The 23,167-nt window shown below is 37.0% G+C and overlaps 1 protein-coding gene across 1 annotated transcript; it reads left to right on the top strand.

The window, feature by feature from the left end:
- Window positions 1–5,107: 5,107 nt before the first annotated feature.
- On the top strand, window positions 5,108–22,799 carry LOC114533498. The gene is made up of 11 exons (XM_028555027.1): window positions 5,108–5,129; window positions 7,155–7,508; window positions 8,600–8,778; window positions 9,233–9,469; window positions 9,729–9,977; window positions 10,602–10,821; window positions 11,009–11,327; window positions 11,561–13,132; window positions 17,185–21,226; window positions 21,487–22,104; window positions 22,416–22,799. The coding sequence occupies exons 1-11, from the start codon at window positions 5,108–5,110 to the stop codon at window positions 22,797–22,799; spliced, it is 8,196 nt and encodes a 2,731-aa protein (XP_028410828.1).
- The last annotated feature ends 368 nt before the right edge of the window (window positions 22,800–23,167 follow it).

The raw sequence follows: 23,167 nt of genomic DNA on the forward strand, positions 1-23,167 counted from the left end.
GCGATTTTTCCACGGACCTTTTGGCTCTCTTCTTAATTGGGGGTGTATTTACACAGTGAAGGAGGTTAAGATGACTTTCCCCGGATGCTTTAAGGTTTAAATCAGGATGTTGTTGAAATTCAGGTATATTCATCGGTCGGTTATACGGTTTATCACTTTGCAAATAAGAAGAATGATATCTTCTTGTGTTTCTGATTGTACCACCTTGAATGTCCACAGTTATGTAATAATAACCTTCAGTGTGCTGTTTTCCTTCTACTGGCCGCCCGTCTGCATGTTTAAGATAGTCTTTGCTGCTCCATTTTTTTGTAAGGCGAAGGTTGTTGGAGTTTGTTTTGTTAACGTCGTAATATGCAATGTGAATGCCAGAGTCATCTTCTTCTTCTGTACTGTATGAAGTGTTCTGCGAATCTGGATGAATTTTGAAGTTGAACGCACTAACAATCCCTAAAATAATTAAATTTGAAAAAATAGCGACAATATAGACAAAAAAACGGATTGAATTTTGGTCCGTTCCAAGATAACCAGGTGGCGGCGTACCACATGAATGCTAAATATGATAATGAAATAATTGTGATATGAAGACATATTCTAAAAATATAATAATTCAATTGCAAAAAAAGTGCATGTTCGCGGACGAAATTTAGCGCTAATTTGAAGCGCTAGATTCCGTCAAATATAAACAAATGGTCGCGCGTGTTTAGCCTGGGACAAGAAGTATCAGCATACTCGATGTAAAGACAAACGCTCACACACACGCAAAACGGAATTTCCCCCTGTTTAAAAACTTCCCACACTAGAAGCCGACCGTTTGAGATACTACAGCACTGTCAGCAGCCGATTACAATTGTATATATGTACCTTTCTTCAGACCAACAAGTTCCGGTAGATCATTGTGTGGAAAAAACACCTTGGAGATGTTCCCTTTTACATCTTGAAGGAAGAAAAATGGTTCAGACAACCGTTTTTCCAAGTCGTGGTCAACGCTATGTTTGATACGACGACCGTTTTTTATACGAATTATGCGAGGATGACTCAGATGTAAGCTTATGATGTAAGCATCCTGTTCCAATGAATGTCGATTTAAAACTTCAGCGTCAACCTATTTTGATAGATAAAATACGGGATTGTTAAGACTCAATTTTTGTCACCCCCTAAGAAGGTAATGAATACTGAATGGAAATATAGGATTCTCTGCGTATTTTTGGTATAAAAAAATCTAAAAAAAATAACAAGCTAACCGAATACTAGCTACGAGCTAAGATTACGTACTAGTTAAAATACGGCCGATCTGTATGGGCATGGGTATTGTAATCGTTATCCTGAGGTATATAGGCAAATCTAAGACGATTGCAAACGATACGACTTTAAAGCGTGCACAGTATTGATTACAATTTTTCCAAAACTGGAAATGCCCTCCCCACATGTAGCTCAATCAATGCGTGCATACATATTTCTCGATCCGATTACAAGTACCACAAAACGAAAATTTCAGGCATATGTTTTACAGACAGCATGCACAATATCTCTGCATGTGGTCGGGGATATTCATTGTTTTCACTCTTGTTTCAAGAGTTTCGGTAATGGAAATTTCAAGTTCATTTAATGTTACATAACATTGGGTTGAACAATTATAATTATAATTATCTTAAACTAACTTTGACAAATGCAATAAGGGACCGGGATCATTATTAATTTTATAGCCGGGTACAAAGAATATTTTCACCCACCTTAATTCAGAAATTTATTTACCCAACCCTGTAGGGATATAATTTTTTTTAACCCAACCTTAGTGTTTAAGATAAAAATTTGCATAACGTAACGACAATCATTTTTGAGTTCGCCACTTGCCCGTATCTTTATAAAAACACCAAAAATTACCCCGTACGCCTATGACTGTATGTTGTTTTAGCGCAGTGTCCCCAAAACCCCAAAAACTATTAAATTATGCACCCATAACAATATAATAGTTCGAGTTTGAATGCCTTAGCACCCTTTGGCACCCTCAAGTGTATAAATGTTTGACAAAGCATTTTTATGCATGATGACAGTGTCGGAGACTGCCTAGGACAGGCATTATAATTAAAATAATTTAGGGCTAGTAATAGTAAATCTAGATTTATATTTACATCAGCAGACTAGGAAACATTATCCGGGACAGTAGAATCTAATTAGTTTTAGCCAATAGGAAAACATTAATGTGGCGTGATATGACACATTCTTGTACTATAGAAAAATATGAGCTCGATTAATATTTTGATGAAAATCGCATATTTCCATCTCTGCGGATTCTGTAAAGAACTCATTTTTGTGGCCCTTTCATAGTTAATTGTTTTAAATCAAGCATCGTTTTAACGAAAGCGGCCTCAACATGTTCGTGATTAATTTCCTTTTCTCTTGCATGTTTAGCTTATAGAGCAGAGATGAACTCGTATAAGATCGTTTTTTCTCCATTTGGTACAAAAAACGTCAAACGTATCATTCAAGATCGAAAAGTCTGATCTATCTTAATATTGCGCAAGCTATAGTCAAGTAATTTACGCACAATAGTGCACTTAGATTAGGTTACCATTTTCACATGCAATAAATAAATAATGTTAGGTTTGAATATCATAATACTCAAGAAACCATCAAGCAGCTTGCAGTAGCTATATTGTATTGTTGTATTGTATTGAGATTCTAAAGAGGTATTTGCGGAATCTTTTTTTGAAATTATTGGGCAAACCATTGCCAAGATTTTATTATATTATGCTACTCTATTTAAGCGATGATATCCGGCCGAAATATTTCGGGCGATATTTGATTTGCATGCGCCCCTTGTTTTTCTCCGAATAATCCAGCGCCTTGACCATGTCTGTCGATGTGCAGCTATAGCGCTCGTAATCGCCTACGACGTCCTCTTCGGAAATCTTGCTTTCGTTTACTGACTGTCGCTGATACGCATGCACTTTGCTGAGTTGTTGCGAGCTTGCTCCTTCAGCTTCAACGCACACGCAGAGACAAACGTCATTCATGCCAAAAAATATTCAACATATTGAATATTTGGCAGCTCCATGCACCACGAGTGAACAAAAACTCAAAAAAGTTTACTGCATATTGGAGCTTCCTACTTAAACACGCTTCCGCGAATGACATTTGGCTAAGCAGAAAGCTCTAGTGTACGCCAGGCTTTAAGCTAACTATTACATTGTTTTGCATACATAGTACATAGTTTTTGGGACACTGCTAAAACAACATACAAGTCATATAGGGGTACGGGGCGTTGCAGGGACGCCGGAACGATGCGAGGGCAAGGGGGGCAGATTTTGGTGAAAGGGCACCTCTGTAGGTGCGCATTAATAAAGAATGTTTGCAAAACATCGTCAATTGAACTTCGTATCGTCGTGATTTCTCTTTCCAAGATAATTTCTGTGTCTAGACGATTGTGTTATTCTTGATGCTCGTTTGTGGCACTTTTACTTCGGATATAGAATGTAATTAATCTTTTAAAATGAAAGGGCATTTCTGCCCTCCTTGCTCGTGCTGGTAATAGGCAAGGGGGGCAGTTGCCCCTGCTTCCCCCTGTTCCGGCGTCCCTAGGGCGTTGGAAGGCAGCTGCTCCTTCCCATGCAGAAACATTTAAATGACACGCTTGCAAATTTCGGCCAATTTTTACTAAAATGAGTGATTTTAGTAAACTCGGGCAATTTTTGGTGTTTATTTCGTCGTAAATATTTGTAGTCACTATATTGTATACCCCCGGCCACACATAACTGCCTTATTTGGGTTATTCGATGATTTCGATCCATCTGTCAAAATGAGTATAACATAATTGCTTTTCTTTTGCGTGTTTAGCTTATTGCGTGTTTAGATATTTTAACGAACCCATATCTGCTCATTTTTTCTCCATTTGGCACAAAAAAGTATCATTCGAAAGCGAAAAGTCTGGTCTATCTTAATATTGCGCACGCTAATAAAGTAATTTATATACCATGTGCGAGCACTTTATCATTTTGCACGGCTCAGTGATTAATAAAAATGTTCATGTTAAGTTTGAATATCATAACACTCAAGAAACAACCAAGCAGCTTGCAGTTGCTATATTGTATCTATACGATGCCACTATTTTAACAGAGCTTGAACCTTGCTTATTACTAGGGGTGCATGGATAATTACTTTCGTTACTGACTACAAAATGTCCTAAGACAAATAAGGAGAAAATATATTGCAATGATTGTCGAAATTAAATATATTAAACGTGTACTTTATGTGCAAACTAATACTAAACAGATTGTATTGACCTTGCATTCCTGTCACAATGATTTAAATAGAGCTGGAAGTATATATGGCTTACAATACTTTATGAAACAATTACCAGCATGAGCGAATACTAAAAAAATACTATTCCTTGGTTAATTAGTGTTTTTTATGCACAATGCGTATTCGCGACGTCCAATACATAATCGAAATTGTATTTAAACCAAGAAAAGCGGCTCTTTATTACTTTTATCCTACAAGGGAATCGCATGCTTTACAGAGAATTGATAAGTAGTACCATGCAAAGACTTATAGATGCATTGTGGGTGTTGGCAGCTTAACCCGGAGTATACTATTCATTCATATACCATACCATACATTTAAGAAAAAAGCTTCAAAGTGTTACTTAGCTTTAAGGGAGATTCGTTGATCTTTATCAATAGGCCACGTTGATTCCGAGTTTTATATCTATCTATATAATTTATGTACCTGAACGTTAACTTTGAAATTCAACTCTTTAGTTGAGCGTTTTCCGCGATGGTTGTGGACTTCCAAGTCATAGTTATAAGTACATTTCAAACCAGGAAACAGCTCTATCGCTTTTGCTTCTTTTGTAACGGAGAAAATTATCATAAACAATAGTACCAATTCTTGAATATGCATCATGCCCAACTTACAACACACAATAATTCTATGACAAAAACATCTCAGAATTGACGACCACCCTTGAAAAAAACCGATTAATATCTGCTCTGTCGCCATTTACGAGATTGAGTATCTCGTAAATGGCGACAGGAAGTCACCGTATAGCTCTTGATAAAGTATCAAGCTTTCGGTATCGCAGCAGTTGTAAAAAACAAGAACACCAAACATGTATAAACAGCAGAAACAAGGTAAGAAATACATATGAATCTTTTTAATGCATGATGTACGTATATATTCTGGAAAGTGAGAATATACCGACGTTCCATGTGATATTCCATTCGTGTATTTCTACACGATAAAACTTTTGTGATTTGCATGCATATACCTATACAACCAAATTTCATTTCACGAACGCAGTCTTTCTTTTTGCAAGTTAAAAATGCATTGGATATAATTTATCTTACATATACATTAATTCTTAATGTTTCATTATAATATTACACCTATTCAGTTATTACGACAGTGCGTGCTATGGTGTGTGCTATGGTTATAAGGATTGTAGTTTGCCTGCAAAATATAGGAATGCTGCTGGAGCCATTTTGGCTTTCAATATAGATTCCGTTGAAGTATATATATCATATGCATGGACTGAAATTCTTTGGTGGGAAAAACTGTTGAGGGAAATCATTGTTAGAATACTCGCTCCGTACCTCCCGGTTCCGCGGTGGTTAACTATCTATTTGTGCACTCTTTCTCAATCTGAAACCAAATGTTAGTGTGGACACATGCTACTGTCTTTCATTTTTATTTTATTTTCACAAAATTAAAATAATTTGAAGGTGTATAAAAAAAGTAATCCAACATCAGCACGCTTTTGTGCTTGACATTTGTTCAAATCGTTCTCAATCTTAATGAATAATATTGTTATAATTGTCATTCACTTTACATTATTCTTAAACATGCATGATTGCTTTATTCATACCTGCAAAATACGCACAAATAATAATTATATATTTATATAAGTGTCCTAACCTACGGCACCGCATATGCCAAAAAAATAATTTGGCAAGAGGTGTTTCAATTAAAATGCAGCAACGAATTGGAATGTGAGTGACTCCCTCGTGAGGCAAAAATCGCTGAAACTCTAATTTCCTTCAAATGGATATTAAGGCAAAGAATAGGTTGAAATTTGATAATTTATGCTCATGCTATAGCTACTTTGTTTCTTTCCCTAACTTTTTACTTTTATATATAAGTGTAATTACATACTAGAAATACATCCATGCAAAATCCCCTCGCCTGAAGCAATAAACATACATTTCCAACAGTGAAATTCTATAATACTCGTTTCTGCTGAATAATCGCAGTTGTATCCTATACATCAAGTACAATAATTATAAAGTAGACTCTCGAGGCTGAGCTATCAAATTCAACTATAATCATTATTGTGCTACGATTACTACAATTTTTAGCGAAATTTCAATTTCTTTTTAAATTGACGATTAAATTCAAAATAAATCAACGTATTAAACGTGTAAAATACTTGCATGCTTTAAGATACAAAATCTACCCATTTACCTGTTCAAAAACACTCCATCCATTTTAATCAAAATTTTTCTATCCACAAAAGCATCTTTTACATTCTCTTCTAATCAATTTTACGAGTCAATTTTTCGTATATTTTCAAGACCATCAAAATTTTAATTTAGCCAATCGCACGTTTGCAAACGTTTGCTAGTTACCAATTTAAACTCGTCTTAAACTCACGCATGCGCATAACTTACAAAACGCCCAACGTCCATGACATAATAGCGGACAACTTCGATTTCGCATGTGCATTCCCAGGTGTAATTAAAATCTCCGGGCGGTAATTCCGGAATCTCCTGGCGGAATTAGTACCCTCACCCGATGCTTCGCACCGGCTCGGGGATTATAGTGCATTGGATTGTAGTTCTGTACCTTCTTCTTCTCCTAACCGTTTACTACTTTATATATTGTAAATATATTTCAATCTATATTCAAGCTTCCAAGCCAGCTAACTTATAGCTCGTTTAAGCTACCGTGACTAATATACAGTATATATACCTATCGTAAGATAATTAATAATACGAAATGTCAAAAATATGGTAACTAAACTTGAATATGTTAACTATTTCAATCAATAAATTATGATACAAACAAAAGAAAAAACGTAAAGTCCCCAAATTGAAAAATGAAAATCCTGCTAAATCAGGATTTACTTCACTGTACAGATAAAAAAATTTCTATGTTAGGGATTGCATTGAATTTCGTACTGGCTTGTATTTCACTCCTGTCAATTCGAAATGTTTTGGTCAGTGGTTGTAAGCCGGGAGGCGGGGGCGGCGGGGGCGGTGGTGGCTGTTCAAGTGTAAACTGCGAAGTAAGTTCATGGTCATGGTGGAGTGGATGTAGTCATAGATGTGGTACTACAGGAATACAGACGCGAGCAAGAAGAAAAATTCGCAGTGAGTCATGCGGTGGTGCATGTCCATATTCGTTGAGCGAGAGAAGATCATGTAATAGAAATAAATGTAAAAACGGAGGAAGAGCAATCCCTGGTCGTTGTTCTTGCATTCCTGGTTTTAGAGGAACCTGCTGTGAGTATGGTGAGTAAAATCTACATAAGATTTCCCGAAAAGTTTTCTTCTTTGAAATCAAGCTTTTAATTGGAGTTTGAATGCATTATTCATTACCACAGATTAGTGACAAAATGGCTGTCGTTTGTGTATTAATTTGCATTTCATGGTACATCATAATGAATTTTGAGTTTTACAATAAAATACTATAAAATTGAGTGGAAATATAAGACGTAAAATTCGCAACCACAGACTTCGTCCACTGTTTACCGACTTCTAGATCGATAAAGCAGCTGTTTAAAAATTTTGGTAACCGACTTTCTTACCTTCAATATTTCAGCAATTCGCCAAATTTTTAAAAATATATTGCTCAAAGTTTTTGCCATGTTCTCTCAACGAACTTATATTTTATTATTACTTCGCTCACATTCCTACGAATATTTCGGTTCGGATTGACGTGTAATACTCCAAGAAATTTTGTTCCTCTTCCTCCTCATATGCATCTTTTTGAAAATTTTGCCTAACGGCTGCTAATTGATACTGAGATTGGCAAACAGTGGGCACTGGTCCAGAGCGAAGGCAATTTTAAGTTTTGTAATTTTTACACTTAATGTATGCTCCCGATGGAAATAGTGAGTTTGTTTTTCTATGAGTCTGAATGTTTCCCGAGACGAAGTCGAGCGAAACATTGAGACTCCAACGAAAACAAAACTCACTATTTCCCGAGGTAGTGTACATTAAGTGTTTTGTTATATAGGAACAAAAAACATACATGTTACACAACAATTTCATTTAAAAAAACCCACTTTACTTTGTTATGAGAAGAAGCGGGCAACAAAGTCATGTCACTACGAATGAACCAATCACATTTAAAATACGCATGCAGCACCTATATAACAATTACATTTGTACTTTAAGTTTATGTATTTTATGGTAAAATTTGAAGATCATTATGAAATGAAATGAAAATTAGTATACATGCGACCATAAAATTTCTGGTAATGAATTGTGTGAGTGGAATTGAAGGTTTGCCATATCTTTTTGTCTGCTTTAATAATCGGCCAAAAGAATTAATACTGTCAATATACGACTACTGACTGTTAATTTTTATTCCTTTTAAGATGTGAATGAATGTTTAAGGCGTCCATGTGAACATATTTGCAAAAATACTTACGGAAGTTTTTCTTGCTCCTGCTATCACTGTTACACAAAACGTGGCCTAAATTGTCGACTTCTGCAATGCAAGATTGGTGGAAATTGCTTTGAATACGGTGATATTAATCAATATAATCAATGTCAGGTGAAGTTATCTTAATGCCGTCGCAGTCCTGTCGAACAAAACTGAACATGTTCAATCATCATCATCATCAACAACATCCTTCATCATCATCGTCATCATCATCGTCGTCGTCGTCATCATCATCATCGTCGTCGTCGCCATCATCATCGTCGTCATCATCATCATCATCATCGTAGTCGTCATCGTCGTCATCATCATCATCATCATCATCATCATCATCATCATCATCATCATCATCATCATCATCATCATCATCATCATCATGAAGCATCATTTCAAGCACAAACCGACAGTATGAACAAATGCCATAAGATGAGCTTGGCTGAACACTTCTCAGGCAACTGGATGTTACGCGACATTGTTTCATGCAGGAAAAATATATGTATTCAATTTTCAAATTTTTTCTATACGATTGAATTTCACAAAACAAATTTAATATTTTCTTAACATTAAGGATTGTCAAAGGTTTCGCAAAACAGTGTGGACAAACAACAATAAGTTGTCTTGCAGTGACAATAATTTGTGTACGAGGAATGATCATTGCGTGAACGGGGTATGTAAAGGAACGCCTTTCACGTGTCTACACTGTGAGAGTTGTGATGGAAGTGGGTGTGTGATCAATCCAGGTTTCTGTGTTATCGGAAGGAAATGTTACAAGCATGGTAATTTAAGACCTGGAAAGCCTTGTCAGGTGAGTTTCGACGTTCCCGCCTCATCGCTCATCATCATCATCGTTCATTTTCATCATCATCATTATCATCATCATCATCAACATTATCATTATCATCATCATCGTTCATTTTCATCATCATTATCATCAACATTGTTCATCATCATCATCATCGTTCATTTTCATCATCATCATCATCATTATCATCATCATCATCAACATTGTTCATTATCATCATCGTCGTCATCATCGTCATCATCATCTAACGCATCTTTTATAGCAATGTAACAGCAACAGGCCTAGAACTTGGACGGCAAATAACAACCTTGGATGCAGTGATAATAATGTAAAGACAAGAAATGATCGTTGTATAAATGGGGAATGTCGAGGGGAGCCTTTCACTTGTCTAGCATGCCAAGACCATCACAACGACGCATGCCAAATAAGAAACGGATATTGCATTATTAACACTAACAATGTGGACACATGTTATACTGCAAATACGAATAAACCAAGAAATGTGTGCCAGGTAAAGTAAGAATCATTCTCTTTAATCAAATGTGATCATAAACCATGACCAGCCGACAATTTAAAAAAGTAAAGTAAAAAGCAAATTCCGAATAAACAAGACATCTTGAGAATCAAAATATAATTCAAACAAGACACAGATTAAGACTGTAAATTTTCGACTTTATTACAAAGTCATCTTCAGACAGAATGAAATACAATACTTTACAACGCATATATATACAACACAGAGAGAGAGAGAGAGAGCGCACGTGTCAATCCGGCAATCCAGGTTGGTTTACCGGCCTTCCGCCTACATGCTGGATTGACACGTGCGCTCTCTCTCTGTGTTGCATATATATGCGTTGTAAAGTATTGTATTTCATTCTGTCTGAAGATGACTTTGTAATAAAGTCGAAAATTTACAGTCTCAATCTGTGCCTTGTTTGAATTATATTTTGATTCTTAAATGTGATCATGGTTTCGGTATTTATCAACCAAGGTGATTCCTTTGTACTCGGGATGGGACGAGAATGGGTGAGAAATTTGTTGGAAAACCAAAACCGATTTTTCCACGATTTAACATAACGATTAACAAAACCAAAGAAGCTCATACTCTAACTTCATATTTACATATTCCCCTCAGTGGTGCCTTCCATCATCAAGTACGACAACCTGGACGATGAAGCATGGCGCTCCATGCGATGACCGTGACATTTGCACAAAGTCTGACAAATGTAAAAATGGTCAATGTGAAGGGATCCGTTTTTCATGCAATAATGATTGTCAATCCTGCAATGGCCGTGACTGCAGCTTACACATCGGGTATGGATATGTGGCAGGAAAATGTACCTGTAAAATAGCGGGTGAGTAAAATTTAAACTTAAAATCGAATTCTTGTTATATGTATAATTCCGCATCAATATTTTATGTATAATTCTGAATCAATATTCTCAGTTCTCAATGGCGCAATATCACATTAGAGCAATATATTTTCTTATCAATGAAGCGCTAAAACTATCTGAAAATAACCATATTTGCATTATTGTTCAGACATAAACTATCCACATAAACAACTCAACCCAAATAATGAATGTCAGTGGTGCGACATCTATGATAAATCCTCTAAATCAAGTTCTGCATGGTCCAATCGACCAGCAACCAAGTGCAGTGACGGTAATGACTGTACGAAGCAAGATCTTTGTAATAATGGGTACTGTGTCGGTATTCAATACAGCTGTCAATCGTCATACCCGCAGTCCAGTTGTATACAAAGTTCCGAATGCAATGGTGACGGGACATGTAGAAACGTTATGAGGAACAATGGGACAATTTGCCGCGCGGCTATTGACTTCTGCGATCAACCTGAAAGGTAAAAGGAAATTGTTCAGGTTGGGAAAAGATAACTTAATTATTCATATTAGTTTTTCTAGTTTTTCTATGTTTATACGGCTGGTCAAGAAAGAAGCTTGGTAAAAATTGTCCGATGACCCCTAGAAATTATATTTACAAATATATTTTAACAGTTTAGGTGGAAAAACAGTTCAAAATAAAAAAAATCATACTGAGGAAGATAGAAAACTTATATCTTTTTGGGTTTCGCAGATGCGATGGCGTATTAGGAACATGTCCACCAAACGCTGTAACAGGAATAAGAATTCAAGATGGTCAAGCGAGGATAATACTTCCCAATTTTGCAACGCCAGTTTCATTTCAATCAAGTACAAACAAATTGTATTTTCAACTTAGTGGATTCTCTGTCACCTGCGGTTCTCTCGCTATTAAATGGTCCATAATAAAGGCTGATAGAAGCTGTTATCTGGAAAAAGAAAATGCAATACTTTCGTCAAATACGAATACTCATATTCTTGGTGGCCTAAATTTGCTGAATGCAGAAATCTATAAAGTAGTTGTTCAGGCACATAATATTCGTGATGAATTTGGGTTGCCTGTGTGCAGTAACCCAGTTACCATAGATACCAGCACTCCAACAAGTGGCTGGGTCCATGACGGATTAGGCTCTACTGACCTTCAGTTTCAATCAAGTATGACGTTCAGCGCAACATGGGGAGGATTTCAATCACTCCACGGTATTGCGAAGTACGAAGTTGCAATGCAATATCAACTACAATTATCAAACAGCCAAAGTGAAGTACAAGCCTTTATGAATGTAAACTTGAACGTTTCTTTCAGTAAAACAATCTCAGTAATCCCAGACGGCAGCAAGCTTACAACAAAAGTTCGAGCATACACAAAAGCAGGATTGTACTCAGAAGTAAGCAGTAATGGTGTAACAATTGATAAATCAAAACCTTTTTCGCAATCAGTGTGTGACGGCTCAAGCATTTCACAAGATCTGCAATATGCTGACTGGCGCTCCAGCTACAGCATAAGTTGGGAACAGTTTACTGACCCTCATACACCTATAGTCAATTACAATGTTGGTGTCAAAAGAAAGCATGGTGGCTTTCTGTCGTCAGGTTTATCTTCAGTCGGTTTGAAACAAAAATTTCTAGTTCCACAGCTAACCCTTGTCTCCGAAGAAGAATATTGCGCTATTGTCGAAGGGGAAAACGCGGCTGGACTTAAAACTCAAGCTTCTTCAAATTGTTTACTCATTGACCATGATCCACCACGACCAGGGACAGTTAATGATGGCATGTCTGATGACATTGACTATCAATCGGATGACACAGTATTTTACGGAAACTGGAAAGGATTTGACGACGGTATTCGGGGTAGTGGAATCATCGAATACAGATACATACTAACTGATCAAAATGGCGGGAATATCACATCATGGACTACCACTGGCTTGCAAACAAATGTTACAATCCAAGCGATAAAACTGGCGGATGGCAATACTTATTATATAACTGTACGAGCCATCGATAGAGTGAGTCATTACAAAGATGCAAAATCAGACGGAGTGTATATTGACACATCTCATCCCGTTTATACTGGAAAAATACACGTTAAAGGGGAAATGGCCCAAAAGGATGGAATGTTGATTGTATATATTGTAAATGAAGGCACGTTATCTGCATCTTGGCCTCAATTTGTGGATACACATAGTGGTATGGACAAATATCAGTGGAGTATTTTCGAAAATGACACACGACCGAGCAAATGGAATGATGTGCCAGGAGTAAACCTGGCAACAAAAGCAATCTTTAGGTAAGCGTTAATACAATATCCAATAGATACAAGTAACACCATCAAAAAACTACAATTTTTTTATTCCCTTGGAATCATTAACTTGAAAAGTTTGTTTTTCTACCATTCCACCATATAAATGTCGTTAAATTTTGTTCAAATAAACTTTGCCTGTATGACAGTATAATAGTGCCTGTATTATAGTGTGTGTCTTTAGTTGGATTTGTTAGAAAATTGTCTATCAATTCTCAGATTTCAACATCTTATTGTTTCTGAGAGTATTGTCAGTCACTGCATGAAAAACCGCGTATTCACAGGTGAATACGTGCGAATATGAGTTCGAATATGGTCCATATTCACACGTATTCACAGATATTCACTGTGAATATCCTCGGAATATTGGGGGTATTCCGATGTGAATACCTGTGAATAAAACACACCGCGTATTCTGACCTAGAATACCTTCGAATACTCTGTGAATATTTTTCAAGACCTAGTATTCACACTTCGGCATAGAAAATGTGATTGTACGCATGAATACGGGATAATCAACGAGTTATATTGTGTAAATATTGCAGGAAATGCGTTTATATACCACGGAATAGGCAAAGGTTGTTTCAGTTCAATGCCGGTGTCAACTGTTATCCAGCATTTCTTCTCATCACGGTCACAAATTGAAATTGCACTTGATTTGTTTAGGCGACAGACAATAAAGACAATAAATGTTACCAAACGCACGATGGTTTTTATTTGACTAATTTTTTTGCTGCCGCAGGGATGTCGAGTATCGTATATCCTCAGTCGATGAGCGCTGAGTAGCCTCGTAAGTCGTAAAAAAGCTGTATAAAAAGAGAAATATCCATCAATTTCTTTAATTACCTGTGTAAAAGAAGTTATATATAAAAAAATACTTTTATTTTTGCTTGGATACGTAAACACATGGGTAGAAAGTTGATGATTCTGTATCGTCAAAAGCATCCGTAATATATACAGTTCAGTGTTGGGAAATCGTAGGAAATTTCCTTTGGGAAATTTCCTCTTCGACATGTTAGTGACAATTTTTGCGCCAAGGAATTGCGGCGAAATTGCGAATAAATGGCGAAATTCGGAGGTAACAATAACAAATAAATGTCTTTATATGATTCCTCGCAAAAGTTGTCCAGTTCCCTTTGTTTACAAAACGATAACATGGCACAAATGTCAATTGGTTTCAACCAGGGCGCTTATATATAAATGCGTGGTTTCAACAGAAGTTCAAGCTGTTCAACTTTGAATTGTTAAAGATGTTCGCGATGCCCCAAAATAATTCTTGTGGCGGCGCTAAAATCAGGTAAGTTATTTAATAATAACAAGAGTTATGTCATACTATAGTCCTGAAACAACACAACACAACAACAATAGTGCGAGGCCAACGCTTTTACGGCTGGGCTCATCACTTTTTTTGTTTTTATTAATATAAATAGATTACGATTGTGTTTATTGTAGCTAATTTGTACACAGCTAACTGTACCTGCTTGTAATAAATAAATTGTATGATGGTTTAATTGGTTTTCATCAATCCTACCTCCATCACACACTAATTATAGTAGGTACAAATGTTTGCCATTTCAAAGCCATACTCAATACAAACAAAATTTAAAAGTTTGCCAATACTGAAAAGGGACATTACTTTCTTACCTACCACAAATATTCAGAAAGCTGCTGTAATCATAACTTTAACATAACATAACCCTTAGATAGACGTTTCAAGATGCATTGAAATGAGGTGCATTGGTGCATTTCATGAGGGTTTTTATATTTTAGGCAAAATTTATATATTATAGATATATATTGTTATATAATTGTCACAGAATAGCTAATGATTGATTGCCAAAAGATTGAAATCTTAACAATCAGCTGCCCAAAGACAGAAATCTTAACAGCTTAGAAATCAAAGCCAGACTGTGTTTTTTAGTTATATATAATACATATTTTTTAACAAAATAATGGCCTATATTTTTCCTTTTAGCATATATGAATTATATTTACACTAATATTTACCACAGAATAGCTATTGAACTGGTTGCCAAAAGATAGGAATCTTAACAACCAGCTGCCCAAAGACAGAAATCTTAACAGCTTAGAAGTTCATGCTAGACTGTGTTTTTAAGTGAAGCCTTTTAACATTGCCCTCATCATAATTTATAACTGAGACTGTTTACTGATTTGTTTGCAATTACTTTTCCGTACATAAATTATAATCACAATACTTAAAGAATATACCATTAAAGTGTAGATGAGTTTACTACAGCTTCTCGATGTTTGCATACTAGGAGTAGCTATGTGTATATACAGCTTTAAGTTCATGGAAGAATTTGTTTCCATTTTTACCCTAATTGATTAGCTTCCAAATTATATGAATGGTGTGTACATTGTACATTGTACATATACATTCTCCTAGGAATATTATAATTTCATTACACTGCATAAATTCTATGCACAACAATAAAAACAAATGGCCATGCATGCAACATCAGCTTTTACCATTATCATTAACCTTTCGGATAATAATCTATTATAGCTTAAGAAAGTTTGCTATGTATTTTGTTCAATAATTGCTTTAAGGTGGTTTTAATTGTTTTTAGCCATCAGGGGTTGCAAGATTGAGAAAATTCCCAAAAGAGTTGGCCTTAACTTTGCTAAAGATGAAGAGGATTTTTCACCCAGTGAAAGAAGTTCCTGATTCATTATCTGCTCACCTATAGTTTTTAATATCTTACCAAGTGAAAAAACATCACTTGCTTTGCTCAACAATTTACTATTAAGTATAATTTCTGACATACTCCAGGAGCAATGTTTCATATATACTAAAACAACATTGCTTATAAATTAACAATCAGCTGATGAAAGATTGAAAATCATAACAGCTTAGTAGAAGTTCATGATAGGCTGTGTTTTTGCTACATATTTTTGAACAATTTGTGATGTTCCAATAATATTTTATAAAATGTGAAATGTTGTAACCCATCACATGTACATGATCTGTTAAGGACTGTATAAAATTTAAATAATTGACTGAAATCTTAGTATTGCATTTGATCAACCTTGATAAAACACATTAACTGTGGATAAACCTACCATTGCAATGTGTATGACTGCTATGCAAATTAACATGGCAACCTAAAGATTATGCATGTTTGTTCATATTGATATTTTCCTTAATGGACAGACTTGAGGGACAATAAATGCCTAAACATTCGCACAGGCTGCGAACGCATAACCCATTAACCTCTTATCACCAGGTAATTTGTTAATAAAATGTTGAGATTACTCCCAACATGGTCATAGGGTATAGTCTATAGGCCGGCTATTGAATTCAACTGCACGATATTTAGTCACTCACCGAAGAGGTCCCTTACGCACAAACAGTATATGCGTTTTCGGTTTTGAACAATAAAAAATCCTTGAAATACGGTTAATATTCGTTATCATTTTACACGTATTAGCGAACATAAGGTGCTGTGGAAATCGCGCCATGCAATCTCATTTCTATTTCGCGCATTTTCTTCATCAGACTTCGTGGGAATCGTAGCATACAAATACTCGCCGGCATGCTCTTTAACTGCGACCAGAGTTTCCAGACTTTACCAAGCCCTTGGCATCCTTCACTCTCTTCCCTTATTTATAAGCGCCAAAAAGATTTCTTACAGCCACAAACGCACGATCTCCTCGTTCAATGTTTATTAAACTCGAAAGCGCGCTTTTTGGTTTTTGCGCCAAATTATTTATAAAATTCCACTTCAATTTTTCAGCATTCAAAATAAAGTTTAAAAATGTCAGCTGATGAATTTATTTTGTGGAAACACGGATTAAGTGAGAAGTGAGATATTCCAAGTGTGAATATTGGTCAGAATACGCGGCATATTCACGGCGTATTCACACTTAGAATACTGAAGAATACGATGCCGTATTCACACTAATATTCCATGTCGGAATACGCTTGCAATATGTGTTTTATTCACACCCGTATTCACATGTGAATACCTTGGAATACGGCGTTTTTCATGCAGTGGTCATTTTTAATAACCTTCTAGATCCTTGTCGCTAGCCAATAACACAGCATACCGCCTGATCATTCGCGGGATAAACAACGCTGGTCTCCATGCAGACATCATGTCTCCCGTAATAATCCCCATCGCTGAATCACATAGTCTCGGAATGGTCTTCGACGGCCGTGATCCATCAGTAGACATCGATTATGTAACAAATACTTCCGAACTTCATGCAACATGGCAAGGTTTTGAAACAGCTGATGTAAAAGTTAGAGCATACTTCTTTGCAGTGGGTAGTTGCACGAGAGGTAACTACCATGTGACTAATAACCAGTTCATGCCAGTTATACCACCAACAGCAACTTCGTTTGGAATCCATGGTCTGCATCTCGTGAACGGTCAACGATACTGTATAAAGATTAAAGCTGAAAATTTAGCAGGAGTTGAAAGTAATGTCGTTTCATCAGACGGATTTGTTGTAGACGTCTCCCCCCCTGATTGGAGAAGTGCAATGGTATTGGACGGACTGGAAGAAGATGATATAGATCACCAATCAAATACGATGGAGCTATCCGCAACCTGGACTGGAATTCAAGATCACGAGTCAGGCATCCAGCATTTTGAGGTTGCTGTTAGTCGAAGCAGGGCTGGCCAGCCAGACATTACGTCATTCATAGATGTTAACTACAATATGTCTTCTACAATAAGTGGACTTCGTCTTAACAACGAAGTGTATTACTTCATATTGTGTGCAATTAATAACGCAGGATTAAGGTCATGCTTGGCTTCAGACGGTGTCCTCATCGACCCGACTCCTCCAACGACGGGCATCGTACATGACGGAATACTCGAACCAGATATTCGCTATCAGTCATCTATCAAAGAAATCAGCGCAAACTGGGAACGAGTTTGGGACTTGGAAAGCAGGATAGAGAGATTTGAATGGGGGATTAATGAAGAAGGTAGAGGACTTGTGCAAGATTTCGTTGATGTTGGCCTTCAGACGCACGTTACATCCAACAAGGTGCTAAATCTAAAACACGGTCACAATTATACCGTTATCTTACACGTTTACAACAGAGCCGGTGCGGTACAAGAATTATCTTCCAACGGCGTAATTATTGATACGACACCACCTGTTTCAAGTGATATTAAACCATTGCCATCTCATCTGGACTGGCGCTTTGTTGAAGAAACTGAAACCTATTACTCATCCACAGCGACGGACATTTACGTTACATGGGAGGATTTCCAAGAACTGGAAAGCGAAATGTGGTACTACAAGATGGCGATAGGAACGTCAAAATATGGCACACAACTTCAATCATTGACGAATATCGGTTCGGCCACAAATGCCAATACCTCTGGAAATGGGTTGAATATTAGGCCAGGGATTCATTATTTTGTCACTGTCGTTGGACGAAATCGAGCTAATCTCGTGTCTGGAAACTGTTCATCGCCATTCCTTTTTGATTTCAGCCCTCCAGAAACTGGCCAAATACAAATAAAATCAGACTCAGGACTCGTCAAGAAACATTACAGATTAGGCGAAAGTATTCGCGTCAGTTGGTTGGGATTCCAAGATCCGGAAAGCAAAATAGAAAAATATGAGATCTCGGTAGTACATAACAGCTCAGCCATTTTGAATTACACTCTCAAACCTAGTCAGACTGAAGAGGAAATATACATTGATACAAATCTTTTGTATCCGGGAAAATCGTACATCATAGTCTTGAAATCAATGAACTACGCAAGTTTGGAGTCTCTTGTTCTCAGCACGCCATTCACCATTGACAATACTGCACCAGATTACACCGGAAAACGTGATGAACTACCTAAACGCTACTTTCGTTCAAATACACATTCTTTTAAAATTGCTTGGGAAGCCTTTGAAGACTACGAAAGTCCAGTAGAATACTATGAAATTGGCATCGGTAGACACAATTCTGGTGACGATATACTCAATTTTACCAGCACAGACTTATGTACACATTTCAATGCTGATGGGTTGTTCTTTAAGGAGAATCAAGTGTATTATGTGACCGTGAAAGCTTTTAACAAAGCTGGTCTTTCAAGTTCACTTTTGTTAGAAGAAGTTAATTTTGATCAAAGTCCGCCAACTGGAGGCATGGTTAGAGACGGTGTCTCGAATGAGGACGTGGATTTCATATTGATGCAAGACACAATTTCTGCTTCCTTGGAAGATGTGAAAGATGTCGAAAGTGGAATACACGAAATTGAATATTGTGTTGGGAGTACTCCTTTCAACTGCTTCATAAAACCTTTCACTTCAATCCTCAAAAATAACTCTTTCACTTGTAGCGACTGCAAAGTTGATGCTGGGATGACAGCTTTCGCTGTGTTTCGTATAACAAACGGAGTAAATTTGTCCAAAATATTCGTCTCGGACGGTGTAACGGTCGATTCGACACCCCCTGAAATACAACTCGTATACGATGGTGAAGAAACAGAATATCCTGACGTGGAAAAGTCGTTTAGCAATTGGATTCCAACAGTCACATGGAACGGAGCACGAGATATTCATAGTGGTCTACGCAATTGCAAATGGGCCATTTTAAAGAAAGAGGGAAACACTACTCTCAGTGTTTATGTTAGGACTCTTCATGAAGCTAACATTACGTATAACACAAAACACATTGAAAAGGCCACTGTTCAACTTTCCACAAACTCTTCATACGTGAACGTAATCCAATGCTGGAATAATGCAGGATTATCTAGTCAGCGGTATTCCAACGGCTGGTCGGTGGTTGAACAATGGCCTATTCCGTCATACGTCATAGATGGTACTGGGCCACATGACATGGAGTATGATATCAATAGAGAAACCCTTGGAGCGTCATGGGGTGCATTTCATGCAGATTCAAAGGATCCTATAATAAAGTATGAGTGGGCTGTTGGCACGCTGGGGGAATATGACAACATTTTAGAATTTACAGATGTAGTGCTTAACACAAAAATTTTGCTGTCGTTGTCAGAAAGCGATGTCACAGTAAAGCCTGGTGTTAAGTATTATACAACAGTTCGCGGGACCACTTTAAGCGGATGGAGCAGCAACAAAACTTCAAACGGATTTATCATCGACATCACTCCCCCAACAGTTGGTTCCGTAAGTGTGACTCATCGCATTTTAAACCAAAAGACCAATGATGTTGACTATACAATATCGTGGCAGGGTTTTGCTGACTTGGAATCAGGAATTCAGAATTATGCCTATTGTCTGGGTTACATTGAAAACGTTTGCTCGACCTCCATCTTAAATGCGGGTTCAGCTTTTCAAGGAACTGTTCATGGTTTTCTCCCGGAAGATCTAGAAAATTCATTCTTCGGTATTATCATTGTAACAAACAAAGCAGGTCTGAAAACTATCGCTAGCTCAGGTAATATCAGAATTGACTTCACACCTCCCGTTCCCGGAAATGTGTTTGATGGAATAGATCATGATTTAGACTACATCAATTCCAGCGTTGCCTTAGCAACTAGTTGGTCTGCGTTCACAGAGGCTGAATCTGGCATTAAGAAATGTATCCTAACTGTCAGTGAAGAGTATCCTAATAAGAACGAATCCTTCACGGTAAAATTGGAAATGGAGGTTAACGCAAATGGTTCTGTAGTCCATCATTTCCCGTTGATTTCAGGTCTTCAGTATGTTTCCCGCATAACCTGTAAAAATCATGACGGATTTGAATCGTCAAAACAGTCAAATGGTGTTACTGTTGACGACACACCTCCCACGGTGGGGATAATACTGGATAAAAACGGCCAAAACTTTTCACATCAATATCAGGCATCCACAGGCGAGCTTCACGTGCGATGGACTAATGGTTATGACCTTGAAAGTGGAATTATGGAGTATTTGATAGCTGTTGGAACTGGGTCAAGCGAGGACAACATACACGAGTTCTTTTCAGTCGGATTAGCGAGGGAGATGAATGTTAAAAATCTTACTATGAACTCTGGTTCAACTTACTACATAACTTTGCAAGTTGTGAACAAAGCTGGAATAAGTTCACGTGTTTCGTCGAATGGTATCACAATTGACAACACACCACCGAAATTTCAACAAGTATGTATAATACGAAACAAGAATCATTTCCTTGAAAAAATATGTCTTTTTGTGTGCATATAATAATTTTCATATTCGTAATAATAAATACAATATCCTTTGGAAAACCTAGAAGCACGAGATTCACCTAGTTTTTTGGCGGTCATATTTTTTGTGAAATTTTGCAAAAAATATCAATATCAATACATCGCTCAAAAAAATAGCCTGCGCGAAAAATAACGACTTGTTCATCTTTAACTAGTCATCTTGAATTTTTTCAGATCAAAATTCAGCATTCTGGAACAGGGTATATTAGTTCGAGCAATAATCTTATCGGAAACTGGGAGACATTTGATGACGAAAGTGGCATAGATTTTGTAGAATACTGTTTTGGTACAACCAGAGAAGTATGCAATGTACAAGACATGCGTCGTGCATTTGAGAAGAAGATGAACGTCACCTGTCTTAATTGCAAATTGCACCACAGGCATACATACTACATGACTGTTCGAATTTGGAATAAAGCAGGCTTATTTAGTTTGGCGACATCAGAAGGAGTTGTAGCAGATTTAACGGCACCCGTTGGCGGCAAAGTGTCATTGAACAAAACTTACATGTCTTGTGTTGGTCATTGCAGTCTGGCCGTGGAGTTCAGTGGATTTGAAGATGAAGAAAGTGGGATTATCGGTTGTGTATTTAGCATAATAACCGAGGACCAAACAACGATAATAATGCCTGTTCAGCCTACGACAAATCAAAACAAAATTGAAGTCAATTACTTGACATTGCAACATGGCGAAAGTTACAAAGTTATCGTTGCTTGTGATAATACAGTGGGGCAGCGAAGTTTGGACGTTTCTTCGCCACCAATACGGATTGATAACACCCCACCAGGAAAGGTAAGCATGCATTCCCCAAGATGAAGATAATGATAGAAGATTTATAAGGTCCAATCGTGTTGCACGTGCTCTATTACTGGTTGGTAAATATAATAATATAATGGACTTCAATTTGCCTTACAAGTTTGATAATGCACAAAGTTATTCCACTCGTGATCTAGATGAGATAACTGCCCACCTGTCCGGATTATCTTCCGGTTTTGATCTTTGATATTTTTTGAAAACTGAATCATATTTCAAAGAGACAATAAGTATCTGTTGAATAATTTAAATCCAAATTGTGATATTGCCTATAATTATGTGCATTTTAGGGTTTTGTTATCATAAGTCCTGACCGAAATCACGATGTTAGACGTGGACATGTTGGCTGTCACTTTATTAATACGACGTTACGAATTTATTGGTCTCGTTTCTATGACGAAGAATCGAACATCGCCGGATTTCGTGTCAGCATTAGACGAAAACCACGTGGAAATGACGTCATTCCTTATACATACTTTGGCATTACCTCAGAAGGCAGATTTCATCTTCACGAAAATTATGGCCTGTCTCTGGGACAAACAATTTTTGCAACAGTGGAAGCAACAAATAAAGCGGGCCTTTCAATTGAGGCAACGTCTCCTCTCACTCGACTTATTTCCCTTACAGACAGAAACCTTGTTAACGAGCAGGATTTCTTATGCGTTAATTTTTGAATACATCTAGTATAAGGTCTTGAATCAGAAAGCATCCCGCTTGAAAGACCGCTAGAGGTTGTTTCAGTTGTTTATTTTGTCCATAAAAGGAGATTTTCTTTCTGTCTTGTGTTAAAACTGATTTAATTAGAAGTGCTTTAATTTTTAACATTTAATTTGGGGGAAGGTGAAGTTTTAGTGTATGATCGAATTTAGTTCAGTTTTTATCATTTGAGTGGCTCACGCCTGATTCACTGCGTATATTGCACAGCACACATTTATTCTTATATCTACTGGAAACATTACATGGAAACACACTGCATGCTAGTTAATTTGCTATATTATTAATAATCATAGAAGTTAATTATAACAACGCGACTATAATGGTA

This window comes from Dendronephthya gigantea, unplaced genomic scaffold, assembly GCF_004324835.1.
Source record: "Dendronephthya gigantea isolate DGI-Jeju-01 unplaced genomic scaffold, DenGig_1.0 000092F, whole genome shotgun sequence".
Lineage (NCBI taxonomy): Eukaryota > Metazoa > Cnidaria > Anthozoa > Malacalcyonacea > Nephtheidae > Dendronephthya > Dendronephthya gigantea.